General features: G+C 33.2%; 1 protein-coding gene across 8 annotated transcripts in view; it reads right to left on the reverse strand.

Moving 5' to 3' along the window:
- LOC130448672 (WD repeat-containing protein 47) overlaps window positions 1-25,932 on the reverse strand; it is a 152,880-nt gene that overhangs the window by 33,086 nt on the left and 93,862 nt on the right. For 2 of the 8 annotated variants that reach the window (XM_056786140.1, XM_056786142.1), the window contains exons 2-3: window positions 15,684-16,028; window positions 9,822-10,134 (exon numbers count right to left, since the gene is read on the reverse strand). The exons of 5 other annotated variants lie outside the window; for them this stretch is intronic. In XM_056786140.1, the coding sequence (XP_056642118.1) occupies window positions 9,822-10,134; window positions 15,684-15,994 (624 nt within the window). In that variant the 5' untranslated portion in view covers window positions 15,995-16,028. The remainder of the gene's footprint in view (window positions 1-9,821; window positions 10,135-15,683; window positions 16,029-25,932) is intronic. One more of the 8 variants, XM_056786141.1, reaches the window with a different exon arrangement.

Genomic DNA, 25,932 nt, shown 5'->3' on the forward strand with positions numbered 1-25,932 from the left:
CCACAGAAAACAGAGATTGATCACAGGTCATCAATTGCTGTATCTAGCAAACAGTTGCAATCAACTTCTTTATCGTTTTGCTGAGTTGATTTGAACTTTATAATAGACGATTTTACTTGCGTTTTATCAAAATATAGAATTGTTAGATGTTCATTTGACTTTGGATAATTCGCCTCAAGTTAGTACTTTGTCTGATAACTAGAGTTAGATGTTATAATATTGACTTTTTGACATTGATAAAGTGGTTATCTATAATTTGAAAATTTTACAATGAAATTACCATTCGTTTAATAAAAGATATCAATTAAGTGCTTCTTTATTCCTAGTATATAGAATATAACAAACAAAAAAACATTTGAATTCAAAGGTCACGTAAATAATCTATAAAAATTTCCAAAAAAAAAACCAATCGTAGGAAAAAGAGGAAGAAATTAATAATTTTTTAGACTCCTACGATGTCTTATACTATCAAAATAAGTCAGGGCATACTCCTAATAAAATAGTCGATTACCTATTAAAATAATTCATCTCAGATAATTTGTATGGCATGTCGTAGTGCAGCTAGAGTTTGTGAAGAATGCGGTAACCAAAATAATCCATAATGTCCAAAATATGATCCATAAATGGAAAATCGGGAGATCTAGAAGGTCAAGGGAACATATCGACTTACCAATATTCAATAAAGATTTCGGTACAAGCAGTTACGATAAAAATACAATGGAATGTGGTTGCAAATAATTAGTATTTCCATCCAAACATATATTTTGTGAATATTTTAGTTCTAAAGACATGACCAAACCACCAAGTCATTTTGAAAGTATGACAGGAATGTCTTTGACTATTATTTACAGAAATATACATCAAAAAGAACGTTGCGGCGCATTTCAGATAATATACAATTTTAAGAGGATGGAAATTCATAAAAGTTATATAAAGTTATGACACGAACAGTATATAATCTTAAAGTTAACGGTTTACCTTCGGTTTCTGAAAACGAAAACTTTGTGATCGAAACGCACGACAGACCGTGTGACTGTGAATGGTACATTGGTAAGTACAGGGTTCAATACAAATATCACCAACGGTTCCAGAAATTCCTATTCAGAAGTAAATGATATTTTCAGTTTAGATTTTCTGAGTTCCACGTCATGTAGTGAATTATTAATTGTTATTATAAATAATAGACATTTAGAAGCCCATAGTAATGTCATGGAAAAAATATCGATAATATATCTCATGTTAAAAAGCAAAAAGTTTCTCACTTGGAACTGACAAAAAAATTACTGAGAATGATAAAACGGCAGTTATTGATTTGAAACGAGCATGAAATGTGATTTATGTTACGCTCAATGATAGATGAAATATCACGTTTTACTTAAAACGAAAGTAAAGTCAACATATGGTTTATTGAAATATTTGATTTCAATATAGTGAGCGAAAGTTCTTGACAATCAACTATTTAAATATTTATACTATTACTGGAAACTCTTATTTGAGTACCGAAGTAAGGAAAAAATAATGTAAAAATACACCAACTGGCATTTTTCTAACATAGAAGAGAAATTTGTTAATTTTTAAAATGATTTATTACGTATAATCATCGATTGGTGCACAATTTAATTATAACTTATGATTCCCACAGAGTCGGAAATACAAAATTTTTTATGCAAATTTTCGAATAATAAACACTTCTTATTTACGTGGGTTATCTGAAAAGTATTCGACCTTACAAAGCAACAATTTTTTTCCAAAATGATCGCATACTCAGCTGGTGGTCTTTGTTGTGGAGGCTACCTGTTGTTGAATTTGTCCATTTTAATTAAAAATAAGGAGAAACAATTATAGTCAAGTTATATACTACTTCTTGTGATTGTCTCCAGAAGCTTCACCACTTGTTCACCGGATGAGACCATAAACTGGATGGCTACTGTTCATCTGCTCTAAAACTCTCATTGACCTAACTAATTTTGTTATTAAAATATTCTGTAATTGTTGGGGACAGTGCCAGTTACCATTTAAAATTAGGGAAGGAACCACCAAATATTTTCCTAAATTCTTAATAAATTCCATAGCTGTGAGTACAGCTTGGGGCACCCGAAATATTAAAAAAAATTTTTTACAAGGCCTCCAAATACCACCAAAATTTGAAAAAGAAATTTATACGATCATTAGAAGCCGAGAAAACAAAAGTCAAATTCCACTAGTTGCTGACAGAAAAGAACTTTGAATCACTTTGTTGGGTTTTTGAATCCAATCAGTTGCGTTGCTCCCCCTACCATGACGGCTAACCGTTGCAGCGCTATAGCTTCGACACGTGCGCCAAGAACAATTGCTCCAACAATCTATCGAATCATTCAAGGACTCAAAATGGCTAATAGTATATAGTTGGTCTCAACAATTAATGGTAGATGAAGTAGGATGGATATTAAGTTCGCGAATAATAAATTGAGAAAAATATCCTCCGATGAAGAATTGATGGATTGTACCCCTCCAGAAATACGACAGGCTGCTGACCCAACGGCACACGGGTTGGTGCAACAATATTTTAGAGAGCCGGAAGGGAGTGCGGGAAATGAGGGCGGGAAGTAGAGGTGTGTAATATGACACTTTCTAACCTTCAATGACGTTAGTAATGAAGCATTGAATATATGGTTGTAATAGTATATTACATAACAAGTATGGACAATGATACAAAACACTTTCCAACTAGTTGTGTACACTATTATTCCTACGACCACGTAAAAAATTCTTCAAAAAAAAAACGTATTTTTTAAATACGAAAGTCAATTAAGCAATATCATACATGTGTTGAGAAGTATATAAACATGTGCTGAAAAGTTATAAAATCCTACAAAATATTTTTTATTTTGTTAGAGAGATGACAAAAACGAAAAGAATGATTATGAAATATTTTATAAGTAAAGAACAAAAAAAGAACCAATAGAACAATAAATTTTTTGTAACTATATTAGAGAAATAACAAGAACTAAATATTTTTTTTAATTTCTTATTTTTTTGACCTTTTGATAAGTTTATGTTTCTAAATCTTCTTGATAAAGAAGTCGAAAAGTCAATTTTATCTATCTTTCAAAAATTATTTGAAAAAAACTAATTTTGAAACAGAAGAGACCTACGAGGATATATTGAAAAATTATTAGCCTACTATAGAAGCAAACAAAATTTCAATGTCAAAATATTTTATTACTCAACATATTCTCATCTTAATTGGATAAATTTATTACAGCGAACCTGCAACGTCTCTAGACATTTAAAAAAAAATGTTTCTTCTTGCTCTGCAAACCAGACCTCCACAGCTTTTATTACCTCCTCGTTAGAAGAAAATTTACGACCTTTCAAAACTTTTTTTCAGCTGAGAAAAGAGATGATAGTCGGAGGAGCTAAATCTGGTAAATAAGGGGGGTGTTCTAGTAATTCAAAGCATAAATCACGAATTGACGTGATCCGTTTTAGTCCAATTTCGACGGTCAGATAAAATCATGTCATGAACTGCATCGATATTGTCGAGAACCTGATACAGAAACTGGCCTTCCCGATCGATCATCATCTTCGCAGAAAAATTTACCTCTTTTGAAGCTTGCAGTCCAATTTTTAACGGTTGCATACGAAGGACATTGATCACTAAGGATATTAAGCATATCTTTGTAAATCTGCTTACATCTTAACCCTTTTAAATACAGGTACTTGATAATGGCTCGATACTCCAATTTTTCGATTTTCACAATTTCGGTTGACATCTTCTTTCTTTTAATTTATTGCGTAACTCTGGTTCACTTTTTTGACGTCAAACTTTAAACTGACACTTCTAATAAGTTATTGTTCGTTGCTATGGTAACGAAATATTTTGTTTATGCATGGAACTGGTCTAGGCTAACCTGATATCAATACATCATCGCAAAATCAAGAAGATTTAGAAACATGAAGTTATTATAACAATTACCAAATTGCAGTGGATTTTGTAATGTTGCATTATTGGTGGTCTCCCTAACAAATGTGTTTATTGCCCCTTGTTGCTGGATAGATAAAGTACATAAACTTGCATTGTTTTTGGGTTGTGCAGTGTCAGTATGTTGTTCAGCATTTTGTTCAACACTATGTTCAAAGTTTCTATTTTCAACTTCTTTGTTTAATGTGCTTGTGTTGCTAATGGCATTAATTATTTTATTAGCAGTCATTAATGTATTAGTTGAAGAGTCATCTATGTACTGCTCAGCCTTCACTGTGGAGAACAGGGCCGAGCCTTGCCGGGGGTGCAAAGAGTGCATGGCACCCGGGTGGCACTAAGACGAGGCGACAAAAGGCAAAAAAATAACAGAACCCCATCATGAAAAAAAAATTTAGACGCAAAGTGCCTTTCTTTGATCAGCATTTCTCCGAAAATTGTTTTCTTATTATTACAAAAATACCAAAATAGTGCGTTGAGCGTTCGGGCGAACTTGCGGCGTAAAAAAGATAATAAATAGGTAATAATAAAGAATAAGCCGCTTGCCGCAAAAACGACAGAATATATTAATAGGTACTTTTCTATCCGACTAGACTAGAAATTTACCACAAATCTCGCCTCACTAATCAAATTTCTACTAGGTACGCTAGGGCAGCATATTTTGTTCTTGCACCCTTGCGGCGGATACCCTAGCCTCGGCCCTGATGGAGAATTTTCATTCTACTACTTTATACATTATCCAGTAATAGTTATAACATTTAATTTTAACATTTTAATTATCTTGCAAACATTAGCATGTATTTGAACACAAATCACAACAAACTTTCAATTTAAAAAAAATCATATTGTCTACTTTTTCAGTCTCGTTAATTTTTCCTTTTGCCTTTCAGCACCCAGCCAGGTTCATATTGTATTCGCGTATTCCCTTTATCGTTCGAGACCATATATAACATAAGAAAAAGAAGTATTTCAAAACATGTATGATTTGTTATTTTTTAGTACATGTGTGAAATAAACTGATTTCTTGGGTGAAAATGAGTTTGCAATCTATCATTTTCGTAAGTGGTCGTAGGAAAAAGTACATTAAGCACCTAGGGAGAAAAGTAGGGCATTCTCGCCCGCGATGTTTGTAGAGCGTATACTATTTTTTCTCTCGCCAGATAGAAAAGTTCGTTCTTGACGTATTCTAATTCACTATCACTAGAATCGTCTAAATTCATTTCTTAATTTCAACTCTGTATTTTCACAGGATAATAAATACTAAATGTGGAGTGTCATCACGAGTAAACATTTCAATAAACGAGTCGTTGCTACGATAACGTGAGCAAAAGAAAATTCTTTCCTGTAGAGAATAGAACAGTTTTGTCCCGCAAAATTTTAATCCCGGCGACAAAAAATAGTTTTCTGGCAATACTGACTTTCGTTATCTCGGTTTCTGATGACCATATCACAATTTAATTTTCATCTGTTTTGTTATTAGAACGTTATCGTCTTAAGCATTTTCATGTAAGAATTGATTCCAATCTTAAAGGATTTTTGGTAATTTTCTGTAGTGGGTTGGCACCTCTGAATAACAGTTCCATTTTGACAGCATTATTCGGTCATGTGTAGGATTAATTCAATTTTAAGATATTATTTTCAATAAATTATAATGAATCTTTAATCAAAGTAAATGTAGACATGAAATATCATATTGTATTTTTGATTCAACAGGTAGTGAATTATTTATGACGGTAGAGGCCACGTTCCGCTTACAGGATGAGTTTTTTTCTGACCTAAGCGAAATTTTGAACAATTATATTTCCAAAGTCAACTGTCAAACATGAATCAGTGCTACCAACCGAAAACCTACGTTACGGTGAAATTTCCGTAATGTATATTTTTAACAATTTTTCCATAAATAAATAATATGAATTCAAGCCGAAGTAGAGAGAAAAGTATAAAACACTCGTATCAAGAGGCCATTCCAACATTCCTTCTATCGACCACTCGCGCTTTTCATGTCCAACAAACCATTCAACAGCTCTTTTTTAAACTAAATTAGTTCATTGCCAAAACTGATTTATCAATATTCAAATCTATGTATTAATTGAATTTGTTTAATGAAAATGCCACTACTTTCATATAATAAACCACTACGTATGCAACCAAACATACTTATCGCTTGAATACTATGTAATTTGAATAAGTACAATTAGGTCAACGGCACGTCTAGCATTTTAACGATATATAATAAACCACTACGTATGCAACCAAACATACATATCGCTTGAACACCATGTAATATGAATACGTATAATTAGTATAGAGGGTAGAGGTTAGCAGAACCATCTCGGTGTATGGAAAAGTGTCTGTTGAAAGGAAGCAAGTGGAAGAATTTCAAAAAGCGTGCCACAAACTATTAGAGTAGGAACTGCTACATTAATATCATTTCCACTTGCTACGCTGGTGCTATTTTGGCGAGTCTTCGTATTATAATTTGCTGTTTAAATCCCCATACAAACGGTTCTCCTTACCTCTACCCTCCAAAATAATTAGGTCAACGTTAACGTCTAGCCTTTTAAAAATATGATTTCACTTATTGAAGTGATATTGAATGAAATTTAAACTTATAATTATTATTTACATGTTCATAAAGTTCTTACACCGGCATAACTTGAAAACATAAGTGATCTGGTCAAAATACCACTAAAGTAGTGAAGCTACAAAAATTAGAATGGAGCTAAAATTTGGTATGAATGTTCGAGACCCCATTATAAAATAATGCTGCTCCGATTGATCTATCTATCTAGAAAAACTTTTACTTGAAGTGAGAGATCTCAAAAATGTGTTTTTTAGAAAAATGGAAAGTTTAAATATGGAAAATGAGTAACTCATTTTTTCAATACTTTTTTTCCGAAAAATCTCCACAATATGCATAAATATACACGTATACACATAACTTAAGCTGTAATACAAGTAAAAATATTTTTTCGTCAAGGTAAAAAAATATATATATAAACCAAATAGTATAATTATGAGAATTTCTGATCAAAAGAACTCAGATCCCAACTTTATACGTCAGTGTAATCTTCAGCAACAGGAAATTGCGAAAGTTTATGATCATATATTATTCAAACACGTAAATGGTTCCAATACGTCATCAGCATTTTGAGGATTCAATTCTACGTGTTCACGAGTATGGTACCAACAGTATAGGGCCTGACCTAGATATAGTGGTAGTTGCTTGAAGAATACCACTGTATTAGAAAGTATACAATCTATACAGCATATGATTAAATTTTGAAGACGCCACGTTATTTAGTTGTCATCGATAGTGAACGTTTTCAGTGAAATCGTAAGCAAGGAAAAAATTGGTCATCTCTATGTGATAGAATAGTATTATTTAAAAGGCTTCAGGCCAACCAATATAAAAGCTGAAGTAGATTCTACTCTGGGTGAGACTGTTCCTTCGTCATTAACATTAAAATATTGGGCAGTAGAGTTTAAGCGAGGCCGTACGTCCTGCAAAGACCTGCATCGACCAAATGAGGTTACGACTCCAGACATGTTGAAGAAAATCTACAAAGCGGTATTGGATTTTCCTCCACTGGAAGTTTGCGACCTAGCAGACATAGTAGGTATTTCAAAAAATGCGGTATTAACTGAAAATTTGGAGATGAGAAAGCTGTGCGCAAAATGAGAGGCTGCACCGTTTCATAACCATGGATGAAATGTGGATTCATCATTTCACACCCGAAATAAAAGAACAAGCAAAACAATGGGCTGGAAAAGGAGAAGCGGGTACAAAGAAGGCAAAGGCCGTTTTTTGGACCCGCGTGGGATAATTTTCATTGACTATCTTGAGAAAAGAAAAACTATCATCGGCGAGCAAAGAAATCAAGCAAAAACGACCGCATTTCACTGAGAAGAAAGTGTTGTTTCATCAAGACAATGCACCAGCTCACACATGGTCAAAATTAATGAATTAAAGTTTGAATTTCTACCTCAAGCACCCTATTCGCCAGATTTAGCCCCCTTTGGATTATTTTCTGTTCCCATACTTGGAAAAATGATTCGGTAGTCAAAGATTTTCCAACAATGAAGAGGTTATGTCGGTAATTAATGGTTTTTTTGAGGAGCTTGACGATTATAATTATAAAAAGGGTATCGAACTTATTGAACATCGCTGGGAAGTGTATGGAGCTGAAAGAAGATTACGTTGAAAAATAAATGTATATTTTTCTGTTTTCTTTGTTGCGACAGGTACTTCGCTAATAAATACGTCGATTCCCTGAAAAGTTCCCGACCGAACAAAGAACAAAATTTTTGTTCAATAATCATTTTCATTATTCACCATAGTCTCCTTTTAAGTCTGATTACTTTTTTCATTGTTGCCCTAACCTTTTTGTTCTTCAAATACGGTCTCTTTTTGCAATGTCTCCTTTTATCCTATAAAGCAATGATGCGTTATCCTCCCCTGTTATTTTTTACGCGTTTAAAGATATTCGAACCCCAAAAAACGCTCGTTACCACTTTTCCAACTGATTAAATCTTTTTCGGTGTAGGTTCACAGCCTAGATTCCACTGTATTGACCAGATTAGTAAAAATTAATGAAAATATGGACGTTTTAATAATACAGAATAATTAATATAATTACTATATTGCAATCTCTTTCGGTAAAATCCAGCCGATAAAACTGTATTTGCTTTTTTCAGAAGTCGGTTTCTTGCAATGTTTTGTTTTTATTTTAGGAGCGCAGTGGTGGATACAGGTTCCATCTACAATAATTATTAATTGTTGTAAAAAATCCGACTCATTTTGCCTAAGCCAAGTCAATACCGAAAAAACAGGGCATGCATAATTTTTCAGTGAGAATATGGAAAACGCGTTCTTTTGAAATGCCATTAGCCTCTTCCATCTCTCAAATCGACGGTTGTCTTGTGCCTTGTGGTGAACTTCATCAGTCAATCTCTAACGGCCCCTTTAAATTCAGCTGCCCAAAATTTTACGCTCGTAAATGATGATACAGAGTCTTTAAACTCCTCTTTCATTTACGGATGAGTATTGCAATTTAAAGAATAATAGTTTAATGTCATTTTTTCGAAAAATCTTCAAAACTTTTTCGATTTTCAAATAGAATAAAGCGTGCAAACTGACTCAAATAAGTACTGACACCTTCAGGTTGCTTTCAAGAAATTTTACGGACAACTCCACAAGAAATCATCACCAACGAAATTCGCTTTTTACTTTTAACGTATAGAGTTCGAATTCAATTATGACTTCCTCATTAACTAAATCCAAAAGACTGGGTTTGGAAGTTGGAAGTCCAGATTTTACTCCTACTGCACCAGACAATTTTTTGCAACTGTGAAAAATGATGTTTTTGCTAAAAGCAACCGCAAATTGAATTATTTTCTTCTATAGCATGTACCAGTCGTGTCCAATCGTGTGTGTACTTTATGATAACAGCTAAGAAACTTATTTATTTAGGCGATTTACTTTTCAAAAAGGAGCAGAAGTATTTAACAATTGTAATGAATACTTTTCACCAGTCTTTATAAATTTATTTTGCTTTAATAAAACCTAAATTATATTTTTCATTATTTACTAGTTCTGCATTAAAAAAGATCCAAATAGACCGTAGAATAGAGTATACTAATTTACAAGTAACACTTCATGTTATGGATATTATCACTTTTTTAAACTTATGAATGACTTAAGACTTTTGACTTTGAATAAAATAATTTACAGACACGGAATCAATGAGAACATCTCAGCATTAAATTATAACGGTGATCCGAACATTTGTATCGATTATTCGAATTATTATTTAAATTTACCGAACCAAAATTATTTCAGTTTTAGTAATATTCTAACCTTTCTAACATCTTCCCAAATTGGTTCGTCGTATCCACAAGAGCTGCCCGAACTTCCTCTCCTACCGGGATCCCACGAATTCCTTCTTGCATCCAATGAATCTGTCGAATAATTTCTCGAATTCCTTCTCATCATATTAGGGACATGTAACATATTTTTGTTATTGATAGCCGACATCGATCGATGTGAAAGAGAATCTTTTCGTAATGATCCCGATAATCCTATGGGATCCTTTCGTAAAGTAGACGCGAAATGACTGGGATGTTCCATATCCTTTTTAGGAGGACTGTGCGGCATGACCAAAGAACCACGTCTTTGGAGAAAAAATATTGATGGCGATTTTTTAAAAACCAAACAAATCGAAACCATATGAGATTTTTTATTTATTTTCAGTTTTAGGTAAGAAATCGTTCATTATAAAAAGTTCTACATGGTCTAAAAATTTTAATACACGTTTTTTGAGGTGATGTTTGTAAAAACGTAAGAATTTTACTCAAGAGTGAAGTACCTTAATTTAAAAAAACAAAGTTAACACTTATAGGAAACTAAAGTTAGATATGGGACATAATCCAACTGTCATGAGAAAGTTACAGCGGCTTGTAGCACCGATGATGAAACTATACAGTGTGCTATTAACAATTACTACTCCCCCTCGTATATTTGGAACGAATACCCATAACACTATAAGCAAAAACATTATATAGAGTGGATTCATTATTCTCTTATATAGTTTACATAAATGAGTTTTGTATGTATGTATGGATATGGTATCCATAATTCCCACTTCTTTTAAAAAATCTAGAATGTGAGATGGCTTTCATTGCCAGATATCTTCGTCTTCTATTCCAAGAGTTTCCAGGTTTAGTGCTCTGGAAGTCCTTAAATTTTCATACTTCGAGAGTATGTGCATAGAGGTTTCGTCATCTGTGCAACAAAATCTGCACGCCGACAGTGCCTCAAGAGAAGACTCCTGTTAGTATTCGTAGATTGTTCTTAATTAAGTTGATACATTCAGCAGATCTACTCTGGTTATAGTTTCCCACAATAATCCTTGCCTGTCTCAGCCTTTGTAGGTTGTCCCAATAATTGGTTTTGCTCTTATCTACCTTCTTCTCCATTGCTTTTTCCATTATTCTATAGCTGATACTACAGAAGGGTTCGTGTCCAATGAAGGGCTTGTCTGCTCCCGCTTTAGCGAGCTTATCAGCTATTTCATTTCACTCTGAAAGTCTGGGCAACACACTAAGCAGACATATATGCCAAAATTCAAACTCATTTGGGATTGCCTAGAAAAATTAAGCGAGTTAGGCAACAAACAAGTAAAATTACCCTGCTTATGAGTTTTAAAGTGAATGGACTTTTATTATTTCTATAAATCGTCAGGGAAGAGCAGGGTAAATGGTTCCACGAAGACATCAGGACAATAGAATATCAGAATCAACGGTTATGGGATACAGCCATGATTGGTCATTATTATTGTTAGTTTTTGAACAGGGAAGTTATGACATTTCAGTTCTATATATAGTTTTATCCACGTAACAACAAATCTTTGGGGTTATAGCTTTTTTACGGAATATATATGATATGGGCTCATTATACGAGGTGTGGCTATTAAGTAACGAGATTTGCGCTGCTAGAGAACAAGTACGCATTGGTTAGCGACTGTCAGCTGTTTAGCTTGATGCCTACTCTTTCAAATACGATGTCTACCATGTCTACTATTCATACCAATGTAGCCATTGCCTAAGAAATAGATCAACGGATTGTTATGAAATTTCACATGAAACTTGTAAAAACTGCAACGGAAACTTTATTGAAAAAAGTGTAAGGCAATGAATTATTGTCGCGTCCATGTATTTTTAAGTGGTTTGAGCGTTTTCAAAAACGGATGAAAATATAAAAATAGTTCTTTGTCTAGTTCGATTCGTGCGATTGTTGAATCTAAAGGAATCGACAAAGAACGTGTTCAGCAAATTTTACATTAAAATTTTTTTAAACATGCGAAAACTGTATGTAAAACTGGTTCTTCATCCCGCACTGTCAGTCAAGAGGTCAGTCAAAAAAACGTCTTAAAATGGCAATGACTTCCTTTGGAATAGTTTCAAGTTTAGGAATAAACGAAGCGGTAATACAAATGCTAAATATTTCTTTTCCAATATAAAAATGGTTTATGAACCTCATAGTTACCTCCCACAATGAAAACTATTTCAATTTTCTTCTGTATTCTGTCATATCTGTCACATCTAAGTAGTTCTATAGTTTTCTATATAAATATAAATAATTTTATAGGACATTGCAGATTAAACTTAATTATGCCAATACGAGGGTGCTATTAAGTTTTGAGATATGGTAACACTGATGTAAATATGTCAAATCTGACATTGCCATCTTAAAGTTTCACATTTTCAATGGTGAACGTACTCAGAACGTGTTGTCATACGAATGCTATTTGTGTTGTTTACAGACTCTTGTATCGAAATAAATCGCGAACATTTTCGTGCGACAATTTTTCGAGTTTCGACGTGGATTAAACCAACAGCAGTGTGTCGAACTTGCTTCGATATTTGGTGATGAAACACCACCTCGGGCCACCATGTTTCGCTGGTTTTTCAAATTCAATCGTGGGAGCACTTCGCTACAGAGTTTTGTGCCAAAAAACATCGATGTTATGCGTAAAATGATAATGCACGTCGTCATGTGACATACCGTGAGATTGAGGCATACCTGGGCATTAATTCCAATGGCATACATTCAATTTTACATGAACATTTGGCTGTCAAAAAAATCCTGTTCCTGTTGGATACCGCATAATTTGCCACTCGCAAGAAGCCCAAGAAATGCTGAATAAATTCAAACGAGAAAACATAGAACGGTCAATTCTGAATGGTATACCACTATTTTCTTGCCAGAAATGTTCGATAAAATCAAGGAAACCAATCTCAGAAGTCTCCACCACGACAATGCGAGCTCTCATCCCCAGTTCAAACAAAAACATTTTCGAATAGTTTAAACATCTAATTGATGGATCATCCGCCGTACAGTCCTTGTTTGGCACCCAATGATTTCTTCTTATTCCTGCAGATCAAAAATAAATTGAGGGTTTTTCCACACCTAAAGAAGCGGTTGATGCAACCACATGTTTTGGAGGTACCTCAATTGGAATTGGAAAGACTGCTTATGTAATTGATTCAAACGCACACAAAAGTGTATTGATATTAATGGAGAATATTTTGAAAAATAATATAACAATATCCAATTATAAATAATTTTTTTCTTTGTCTCAAAATTTAAGTAGCAACCATCGTACAGAGGAATTAAAAGAACAAATTTTATTTTTGATGGGAGACAGATAGTATTGGATATCTGATAAAATTCTTAAAAATAAAGGTACTTTACTCTTAGGTGAAATACATATTTTGTGACAATCCATGCATACGGCTTAAAAACTTTGATATCTGATATTTCTATTCAAGTTAAATAACTTTTTATGTAGAACAACTTTCTTCGTTAAACTAGGATTAAAATAAATCTCATATGATTTTGATTTAATTGGACAGAGTTTTTAATGGTGAGAGCAGAGCACATAATCAATGTTTGGAGATCCCATACAATAATTTAAATTCTAATTTTATCATTTTGGTTAGTTAATCCTTTCAGATTTAATATTTTCAAAAAATAAGTCTCATGAAAATGTGTGAAAAATGAATGCATCTAAAAATTAACAGCTTTGCTTCAGAAAAAAATTGGGAATAAGGAAGGCCTATTATTCGATAGTCATGTTGATAGGAAAATGCCATTATTCGACACACACTATAATTAGAATGTGTAAATAAGGAAACAACTAGATGATAATTATATGATTTTCATAAAAAATGATAATGGAAGTCGCAGAAACAGTTAAAAACATCGAAAATACGCATCCAGCAGAAATAAGACTGTTTTATAAGGTTTGTTCCAACCAATCAAAAAACCGTCCTTGATACGGTGACGATTCTGCGCAATAAAGATTACGTGTTCCAACCCGGCGGTTCTTTTCGATACTTGGCTGACAGCAAATACTGTTACCAGTGTTGCCACAATTTAAAAGCTGAATGTAAAAATTGAACTAGAAAATGTACTAGATTGTACCAACTTCAAACAAATTTAATAAAATTATAGAAAGATGTATAAACATAAGTTTAAATTAATTTTTTTTTCCAAAAATGTTATAGACTGTGTTTTATTATTATTATTTTAAGGATGAAAAATTTATATAAAGTTTACCGATAAAATTAGCAATGCAGTACAAAAATCTCACGATCTAAATATAAATCAACTTAGCTCTGTTTTCTAATTATTGTTACAATCTAGTACAATTTCTAGTTTATTTTATTAAACGAAAATATAAAATAACTTTATATTTGCGAACGCAGGAAAAATGTATTAGAAAAAAGGAAAAATGTACTAGCGTATAAAATACACTAAAATGTACTAAAATTGTACAATTGTACTAGCTCTGCCAACAATGACTGTTACAAGAGCCGGAAATTGCGCAGAAAATATTTATAAACGCTTCCGATAACCGTTCCAAGTACGATCCCGACTAGCAGGTTGGAACAAACCTATAATCTCAAATAACATACGTCATAAAAGGCAATAAGGGAAATATTATTTAGGAAATGTTTAATAACATCTATGGAATTCCATTCACAACTGTATCCAGAATAAATACATTATGGTGGTATCTAAATGACAGACAGCTGTTGTAATGATAATAGAAAATAGATAACGCAAAAGTGACATTTTATAAAATTAAAAAGATTTTTAGCAATAGATATGACAACTTATTCTTATATTACGGACCAGAGACATGAATATTCAAGGTTAGCTTGAAAAATAAGCTTTGAGATTTGGATAAATCGAAGTCTACTGAAAACTACGTAGACTGAAGTTGGATAAAATCATCTTTGAGAGTTTGAAATGAATAAAAAACTGCTTACAAAAGAATGTATACGGTATAATTTGAGTACAACCTTAGAGATAAAAAATATAAACTCCTCCAATCAATTATTGAGGAGAAGATGGGAAAGAAGATCTATTGTACTAGTAAGAACACTAAAAGAAAGTAAGGCTCTTTCTTCAATAGAAGGGGCAACTGAAAAAAGTAGAAATAAAGAAATGGAATAAAATCGGAAAATATTACTTAGGAGGTGTGATAAAAATAAAGGGTGAATTAATTTTTCTAGCCGTAATTACTCTTGTTTAAACTTGTATATTTCAAACTCTCATGTGCTGTGGCAAGGAAGGACAGGTTTGCTACTATAGCTGCTTTAGTGACATTGTATCTGTCTTGAAACGTGAATCTGCACTTTGATGACTGTGTACATGTAGTGTGAGCGGTCTAGAAACGGAAATTAATCAATTAAATAAGGGGACCACCTTCGACGCAAAAACAGTTGAAAATCCAATCCAACAAATGGATCTAGTGGAGAACTTATTATGGAGCAGCGTCGTTTTTGATTCGGAACATTTCGGCAACTGTCTATCCAATTCTGCATTCCACACACGATGAGACTTCTGGCCGAAAATAAAAAATGCACTAAAAGGATACATTGACGACATTAAAAATGCCACGATAAAGAAGATTAAAGCCATTCCAGATAACACATTCCTAAAATGCTTCCAGGTAAAAATACAAAGTTAGAATAGATGAATTATTAAGCAAAAGCAATTCTATTTACATTTCGCACTTTGTTTCTAATATAATTCACTATATTTTTTTATCACGCCTCGGGCATAAATAAACACAATTTTGATTAAATGATAGTGATTATGTGATCTGCTTCCTTTCCAATACTCTATCACCAACAATACGTTACTTACCTGGAATATCCATTGTAATTGTTCAACGCAGGCATAGATTCCCTTCTCGGTCCAAGACCGAAAAAGTCGGGCTCCGTTTTTCTACTTATTACATTTCCTAAGGAATCCCGTCTATTCGTTATATGCCAAACACTTCCGAGGGAATCTCTACTACCGTTTTTACCGTGTACTTCACATTTCGCGTTGTGTTTTGAATCGAGTTCGACATGTATTTCCGGAAGCGGTTTCGGCGATGTCGGTTCGAGTTTTGTTTCGGTAAAAAGAGCGTCGAGACGTTTCATGGCAGTCGCGTGATTAAGAACGGTGCTCATTTTTTTTTAATTCGAAATATATCAACCTGAGAACCTATTCAATATAGATATGTGAGTGAAAAATTAATTTTAACGCATCGATCAATAAATCACCGGGCTGACAGATGGAGGTAGAGATGAATACCATCTTTTAAAGTTGTCAAATTTTACATCTATTCTCTCGGATAATGTTTTTCGGACAATTTTTGGAAGTGATTTTATCAAATAATGAAAAAATCAAGAATTCCGTAGCCAAAAAATATATCGTTAAGACAAAGGCGTGTCTTGAAAAGTATGATTCTAACTCTTTTCCATTATTGATATGTTTTCAAATGGTTATCTCGTTTCTTTACAATGGAACAAAACCAACAGCATCTTCATGATTCAGGAGCGCTGTTTAGACCAAAAAAAAGGAATCTTTGATCGCCATGGATGAAATTTGGATTCTCCATCACACTGTATTGAAACAGTCATATCATTGGATTGGATATGGAAAACGCTATCCAAAGCAAGAAAAAATTAATTAAATGGTCGGAATAGTTTTGACAATTCGAAATGGCAAAACAGTTACCAATCATTGGATCCATTGTAGAAGAAAATCGTAAAGAAATAGCTGTATTTTCAGAATAAAAATTCTGCGTTAGGATTCAATAAAAACGATGTTTAAACTCAATCAATGAAACTTCGAATTGCTCAAGCAACAATCATGTTCTTCAGGCATTTCTTTTAGAAATAGCTCCAAAGAAAAGAATCATTTTTATATAGAAATCATGGCTGGAATAGAATCCTATTTTGACGCCAATGAAATATAATCATTGAATATAATATAGATTCGTCTATAATAATCTCCAGGGAAACTATTGACGTGTAAAAGTAAATTTGTCTAGACACAGCTTTTTTTGGTTTCTAAGCCGGAGACTTTGATCGATGTATTATTATCATTTGATTTTAGTTTGAACAATGAACTCAAATTTATATTATAAAGGTGATTCTTTATCCTCTGTCTTTGATCACTTTTTCTTTTCTTCTAGTTATTTTTAGTTTAATCTATGAATGTAACACGCTAATGTTGCATAATTTTTTCTCAATTCACAATATTTCATGATAATCCTTCCACTAGATAATTTTGTGGTCAGTTTGAATCGCACTGTAACTTTTCTTGAATCTTGATAAAAGATTTGAGATGTCATTTTTTTCCTCTATATATTCGTCCTTGAAATTTTCCTCATAATCTGATGCGATAAAATGAAGGACAAGTAACTCGATTACTTCTTAGATAATAGCTTCAAATTCTTGTTCTATACATCACGAAAATTAATTTGGAGTAAATCGAAACTATTAAATCTACATCCTAATGGATATAGATCGTGATAAAGCAATCCTTCCATATTTTTTCACAACGAAAAACGTTTGGATACAAAAAAGTGTGTCCAAACAAAATAGCCGATCATCTTTTGTAGTAGTTTCTTGAGTGAAGCAAATAGATTCACTTTTGTAATATAATTTTGAGCTTCAAGATATTTCAAAAAAACGTACAAGCAAAGCTGATAAATACGTAATCCAAGAGACAACCGTCGTAAAGGGGTGGTCAATAAAAATAAAAAATCAAATAAAAAAATCCTGGTCATACTCCCCCTCCTTACAATCATTACTCCTAGAATTCTTTCTTGCCATCCAATTCCACCGTAGAGTCATTTTAAAATATTACACTACCTAAACTGGTGTTGGATCTGAAGACATCTACGGCTACATCTTCTTACAATGAAAACACTCTATTTTCATCTCACTACATCCAAGCAACAAATTTACTGACCCACAAAACAGAACCTCCGAAGGTTTCTGACCTGAAAAGGTCTCATTTGAACCCATTCTTCCTTTATCCATCTAAGAATCAATTCTTCTGAAACTGATTTTCAGGGAATCATTCTTGCTAATGCAAACCAGTTCTAATGGGATAGAAATGAAAAATTTTATGTTGAGTTGTTACACAAAATCGGCCATTGTAATAAATATATTGATGGAGGTCTAATGGTTAGAATATGGGATTTTATTAGGCTGGTTGTCCCCTTTATGACGGTTGGTATCTTAATAAACCTGGAATTTTATGAAAATCAAACACCCGAATTACTTGTTGTCTTTGATAAAAAAAAACTTGAGGCGGCACCTATTATTACTATTGCTATAAATTTTGAAAAACAATAAATTATATGAACGTAAGGTTGAATATAAGAGCTGTAAATTTATTTGTGCACACATGGATATTAGCTGTTGGTAGTTTTGTGATTAATGTAAACCATTATTTGAGCTGAAATTTCTGGAACCGTTGGCGATATTCATACTAAATACGCTGTTTACACTACCACTACACCTACACCACAATTACACTGTCTGACGCGCGTTTCGATAACCAAGTTATCGTCTTCAGAGACTGAAGGTAAACGCTTTACCTTTCAGTTTCAGTTCAGAAGCGCTTCAGACAGTGTAATTGTGAGTGTTGGTGTAGTGGTGGTGTATTCAGTACATTATTTGAGGTGTTTATTTTGAAAGTTGCCTAATCTTCAAATCGAGATATTTAAGGGATTGCCTTACAATGAATTTAAAAATATACATCTAGGATGAGTCATACTTCTCCAACGTATCTTCTTCTTCTTCTGTTCTTCTTATTAATTTTAAAGATCTCATGATTTGTTAGTTTTGCAGGTTCCTCTGTATCAGTTCCTGGGAGGTGGACTGCCAGCTGCCCATCTCTTAGTTGGTCGTGCGGGTTCTCTTTTCCCTATGGCTTTCCCTTCAAGTACGACGCGTGGCAGTCTACTCTCTTCCATTTCTCTCACGTGAACGTACCAGTACCTTTTTCTTTGTCTCCCCATTTAAGTGTATCTAAGGGTGCTAAGTTCCTTTTAGTGAAAATAAACAACCAGATTCATTTTAAAATGTGAATGTAATTAAGTCCATTCAACATCATTTGAGACGCTACAAATTAAAAACAAAACAAAACTGAATTTATTTTATATATCTTTTGAACACTTCTGAAACATAATTTATGTGATTCAAAACATTTTCTATCTACATAAGGTACAATAGAGTTTTTTATGTCTCTAAGTGAATGGAATATATGAGATCATTATTGAAAGCGGCACCGGTAGCGGTATTAGTACAACTTATATGTGGTAAGTTCTTGAGTTCATATAGTAAATAGTGCGAAGTCGTAAAAATATTTATGCACGGGTTGGTGGTAAGTCTCAACAAGCTTTATACAAAGTTTCAACTTGCTGTTTCGACCCATTTTATTATAGTAGAACTCGAACGATCACTCAATCAAGTTGTTTTGGAAAATGTCTCAAATTGAGTATCGCGCTGTTAGAAAATTAGTGACTAAACATGGATTAACACCAACAAAAATAATAAACAAAATGGAGACTATTTACGGTGACTTGTGTCCATCATTCTCAACAATAAAAAAATTGTCAAAATTGTTTCAGTGGGGACGAGAATCATTAGAAGATGACCCACGTGCGGGATGTCCTGTGACGGTGACTACTCCAGAAAACATTAAATTGAGTTTAGAAAGTGACCGACGACGCTTAAAAATGAAAGAAATTGTAGCACAGATCGGCAATTTCTGAAACAAGTGTTCTAAGGATCTTACATGAGCCTTTAAATATAACAAAAATTAACGGAGAATGAATGAATGAATGAATGTTATGACCTATTTTTTGACCTTTGTCGTGAGGATCAAGAAAGTTTAATCCGATTGGGTGATGAAACTGTACTAAGACATGATATCTTCGCTCAACATTCCCCACTGTTTGTATCGAATGAACTCGTGTAACCTTGACAAAGTGCCGGAATAACGATCTACGTTGATGGCAACGATCCAGATAATCGATCGGGATAACACCACAGACTTTGGTTGCCATATCTAGGCAATTACTTTAAATTGTGTTTTCCAATACATAGTTACTTTTTGTTTGTGAGGAGAAAATTATGTAATCAAGTTTTATCTCTGGGTATCTGAAAGATAATGCTGAAACATGCACACGAGGATTGCTACTAAGTTTATAATTCGACATGAATTTATTTTTTTCCAAAATAATATCCATTGAGATCAGCACACTTTTGCATGCTTTTGAAGCATTTTTTTCATTCCGATTAAGGTACTTCCAAAACATGTGATTTGAATGCATCAATCGCTTCTTGAGGTGTAGAAAAACGTTGACCTTGAAATTTATTTTTGATTTTTGAGAATTTGAATAAATCGTTGGGTGCCAAACAAGGACTGTACGAGCGGCGGATGACCTATCAGGTCGATGTTTTGACTATTCAAAAACGTTTTTGTTATGTGACAGCTCGGATTGTCGTTGTGAAGAATGTTGACAACACACAACAGCCGATTTTGGACGACGTTTACCATTAAAAATGTCAAATATTATGATGTCTATGTCAGATTTGAGATATTCACATCAGTGTTGCCATATCTCAAAACTTGAGTAGCAGCCCTCGTATTATTCGTGCTTATCGGACAATTCACGTGGAAGGGCAAATGTAGTCCTTCATAATACGCATCAAGTTTTCAATGTACAACTTAATATTTACAAATATATTCATACATACATAGATAATGTGAATAAATTCCTTATAGAGAAAATGATAGATTAGTATCAAGTATAAATATTAATATACTGAATATGTATGACCTTTTCCGCGATATTGAAAACCAAAATGACATTGAATCCGTGGTAACAAGTTTATGATTCATAAAGTGGGGTCAGTGGGTGGTTTTATATATCTTGTCATCATTTATTTGATTTATTATCTTAATAAATCATATTATCATAAAGCAATAGTCTTGAGATTATAAGTGATTATTCGTTTTCTCCTGGTTATTGTTACATGATGCAGTCGTTATGTAACAATTTGCATAGAAATTAGAAAAAAATAAATTTTACTAAAATGTTAACGGGGTTAATTAGCCATTTAATCCTACAAGTTTTTGTGTAGGATATATTGACCAAATTTAAAATACGTTGAAAGTTTGAAGTTTTGAAATTTTGTTATTTAATAACTTTTTTTAAAGGTTAATCACCTGTTTGATATCAAATTTGTGTAAAAGTAATATAGTCCAAGTGCAGGCTATAAACACGTGGCCTCTCAAATAGGAGAGAGAAATATCTTTTTAAATTATACTACTAACTGTACATACCAAGGAAATAATTGTTCATAAAATTGCTATTTTCCGAGAAACTGCTTAAAACGGATATTAAAAATTAGTTTTAAGCGAATAAAAATCATTTTGAACCAATGTCTCGTTATATCTAATTCCACACTGTTTTTTTAACTGTTTTTTCATATATTCTACTATCAAATTTAATAAAATAAAAATATCTCAAAATCCATAAAAAAATAGTCCAGGAAAAGACGGAAACTACTCGATTTTCATTCAAAAACGACTACCAATCCTCATGGGGTGCTGTCTTATGATTCATAGACACACCTTTGAGTATTGGAGGCACTTTAGAATTAATTTCATCTCTAAAGCAAGAAAAAGACCGATGAATGTTTAGAAATCTGGTCCACCCGATAATTTATTTCTGTTTTGTATAGTTTATTCACTTAAGATAAAAATTTTATACACTAATTATATAATTGTTAAAATCACGCAATATTACAAAGAAATAATGAGGCATGAAGAAAGAGAAGCCCAACCTAACCTAAAATTTTTTTAAAATAATTTGGGGAAATCGTTCAAATCATGATAATCAATTATTTTTTTGTTTCTATGTGTTCGTTTTGAAAAACTTGAAATTTTGGTTTTCATACTTGGGCTATCTTAAATGCTCCGAAAAAATAAACAAAATTGGGTGGACAGGGTGGACCTCACTTCCGAATAATAATTTCATTAGTCCAACGTCCTACTTTTTGAAAATAATGGAAGACATTCTATTCCTACATTAAAATATGGCTGTTCAAAAAGTTCCCTACACATAGAAATCAATATGTATACCAAAATGATAAGACAATTGTACCTGGCCCCACATAGTCTACCCAGAAAATGGCAAAAAGGTGCTTTCTCCAACACGCCAAGACCAAATGCAATCTGTTCTAACAATCACTTAGAGATGGTGTGTCAATGAAGGTTTGAGCATAAACCTCAAAAAGACACCGTAATCCTATCCAAAGAATGAACAGGGATAAATTGCCATTTAAGTTAGATATTAAATATCTCGATGGCACCTTCGATCAGAGACTAACATAAAGACAAACCTGCGAAAGCAGTAAGCATTAAGGCACACATAACTTTATACTAAAATCCAATATGATAAACTGGATGTACAAATTCATTGTAGTTCTATCACAAGCTATACAGTTTTCAATAGCAAACTCTAAAATTGACGAGACAACCCTAGCAAAGGGCGAATTACCTTGCAGTGCGTCACGACCGCGTTCTACGGCAGCACTACATGTGATTTTAGGCTTGCTCCCTTTGTGGACCTCATAGATAGTGAAACACTGAAGTGAGCCATAAATGCATACAAGGACCGACGAAAGAAATGAAGGTCCTATATTTTCCAAAGTATGCTTTATTTACAGCAATGAGTAAATACAGAGATTGCGTTCCATGATTGTCATTGGCTCGGAAAATGAAACTGAACAAGCATAAGGAAGAATCAAGTTCGCTATTGCGCACAACCCAACCATCAAAATACAAAGGAAACATCAAAGTCTCGAGGAAATTTACGAAAGGCTTATATCTGTATATGATTATTAAGTAGTTACTTTGGAAACTGTTTACAAGTGGTTTGAAAAAAATAAATAAAAGTGGAAATTAATCAGTTACCAATGAAAAACGGTCAGGTTGTCTTTACATTCCAAAAACACATGAAAAACATGAATCGTAGAAGATACATTTATCACAGTGAGCCTGCAACGTCTCTAGACATTTCAAAAAAAATGTTTCTGATTGCGTTGCAACTTTTATTACCTCCTCGTTGGAAGAAAATTTACGAGTTTTTAAAAAAAATTTTTAGTTGAGGAAAAAGAAGATAGTCGGACGGAGCCAAATCTGGTGAATAAGGGGGGTGTTTTAGTAATTCAAACCCTAAAACACGATTGTTTTGCATGACAACAGGAGTTGATGTGCAGGGGAGTTGTCCTGCAAAAACAAAACACCTTTGGATAGCTTTTCGCGTATTTTCTCTTTAATTTTTTCCCGTAGAGTGGTCAGTAATGTCGAATATTAATTCCCAGCTATTGTTCTACCCTTATCCAAAAAATCAATCATGATTAATTCATGGCAATCCCAAAAAACTAAAGCAAGAATTTTTCCAACAGATTTTTGGACATGAAACTTCTTAGGTCTTGGAGAACCAGAGTGTCGCCATTCCATCGATTGTTACTTTGTTTCTTGATCGTAGAAATGTACCCAAGTCTCATCCATACTAACGAATCGGTTTAATAAGTCTACATCGTTTTCAAATTGAGCACAGATCGAATCCTTGCACGCTTTTGGTCAACAGTCAAACATTTGGGGATCCATTTTGAAGTAATTTTTCACATTTCCAAATTGACTATATTTGACTATATGTACAGTGCTTCAGATATCCGTTTTAGCCAAATTTCGACGGTCTGATAAAATCATGTCATGAGCTGCATCGATATTTTTGGGGACTGACACAGAAACTGGCCTTCCCGATCGGTCATCATCTTCAATGGAAAATTTAACTCTTTTGAAGCTTTCACTCCAATTTTTCACGGTCGCATACGAAGGACACTGATCACCAAGGTCATCCACATTTTCGGTGGACATCTTTTTCCTTTCAATTTATTGCGTAACTCTGGTTTACTTTTTTGACGTCAAACTCTACATTGACACTTCTAGTAAGTTATTGTTCGTTGCTATGGTAACGCAATATTTTGTTTATGCATGGAACTGGTCTAGGTTAACTAGATATCAATACATCCTTGTATATAGTGATATCCATTTTTATATGGGATACTTAGATTATGACAACGCGCCTTGCAACGGATTGCTTTTTATTAAAAAATCTTCTTGTCACTCCCAGTTAACATAATTCGCCAAATTTAACACCAAGGCTCTTTACGAAAGTAGAAAAAATATGCTATATGAAAAGAAAACCTTTTAGAAATGTATCCATTAATGTATTTAATGGAAAGTACATTTCTATTTAATGATATTACTTTCAAAGAGATTGATTCAAAATCTATGTTACGTTTATTTATTGTTTCTAATATTTTTTTATCACATCTCGTATATTGTAAGCGTGACTAAAGTCTCACCTAGAGTTAGTTTATATTATCCTAACAATCTTTACCAATATAAATATACGTAAGTGACAAAATTAGATTGTCATAAAGATATAACGGCTATATTTAACAGTTTTCAACATATTGACACCAAAAAATTAAACATATAATTACATAGAATTTCCGATCAGCTGCGTTGGTTGTGCAAATATTTATTAATAATATTACTAATTTGCTGAATTGCTGTACATCTTGCTATATTAGGAAATTGGTTATTCATCAGATGATGTAATTCAGTAAAATAAATTAATTTCGTTTTTAGGTATTTTCGAAATAGTTAATATTAATTTAATCGATACGTTATATGGTGAATCATAAAAAAATTCAATATTTACTAAAACGGTGTAAGAAATGAAAAGTATTGTCCATAAAGTGAAAGAAGAGTTGTTGAAAGTTTGTCTTTGTTGATATCCGGTGAGAAAGAAACACGTAAACTGATATGATCCCTTCTCCGAAAACAAAGCTGTCCCTTGGTTGGCAGGTAGGTGCCGCAAGGGCCCATAGCAAATTCTTTCAAAAAGCCCATGACTTTCTATGGATTCCTACGCATGATGTTTAAACAGATACAAATATTCTATATTCATCCAAGCAAGAAAATTCAGACGTTATTGACTCATAATAATCCTCAAGATATTTTTTTGTCAAAAAAAAATGTTCGTCACTACAGTTAGTGACCATGAGAGATAAATGAACGCTTAAAACAATTGGGGAAGCGTAATTCTTATAAATTGTTCGCGTCGGTCCACGGATTCAAAATTATCTCAATTGTGCCTATTTCTTCTACACAAAACTTTCTTAAATCTGCCTTTACCTCTTCTATCCATTCCTTCCCTCTTTTATCTTTCCCCATTCTCACGTTCTTAATAACTTTTTGGATATTTTATAATTATTCATTCGGGAAACGTGCCCCAACCATCTAAAACTCCTTCACATTCCTTTCTTATTTTTCTGTATTTTTCTTTGTAATTATTATCTTCCAATAAAACCGTATTTGCCTTATTCGAAGTAGGTTCGACCTTTACATTTACTGTGTTGGGTGTTTTTTCGTTTCAAGAGTGTGGTTGTGGACCCAGGATTCATCTACAGTTATGAATAAACGCAAAACATTCTACTCATTTTGTAGCGGCACACAACGCGCGAATAGCTTACTCATACATAATTCTTCAAGTAAAATATGACAAATGCGTTCTTTTGATATGATGATCTACTATCGCATTAACCAGTATCGTTTGGTAAACTTTTGTTTAGCCGTCTCGAACGTTAGTCGTCAGTCAAGTTGATACCTACAGCCACGTTTGAATTCGGCTGCCGAAAATTTTAGCTTTGTAGATGGTGATGGTGTAAAAATAGATGATTTAATTACATCATTATCGGTGGTAACTTCTCGAGTTGTCTTATGCTGATTTTCCTCAATATCTAGAAGTACATCTAACTTTTCTTCATCAGTAAATTGAACATTTCTACCTGGTTTCACAATATTTTTTACAAGACCTGTTTCGCGAAACTTTCTTGCGATTTTGCTAACTGTAGACTGCGAAACGTGTTGACCAGGGTATTTATTATAAAAAAAATCACAAACCATCTTTTCAGTTCTTGTTTTATTACCACAACCAATGGGTTCGACCTTTGCATTT

Source organism: Diorhabda sublineata, chromosome 9 (genome assembly GCF_026230105.1).
Source record: "Diorhabda sublineata isolate icDioSubl1.1 chromosome 9, icDioSubl1.1, whole genome shotgun sequence".
NCBI classification, from domain to species: Eukaryota; Metazoa; Arthropoda; class Insecta; order Coleoptera; family Chrysomelidae; genus Diorhabda; species Diorhabda sublineata.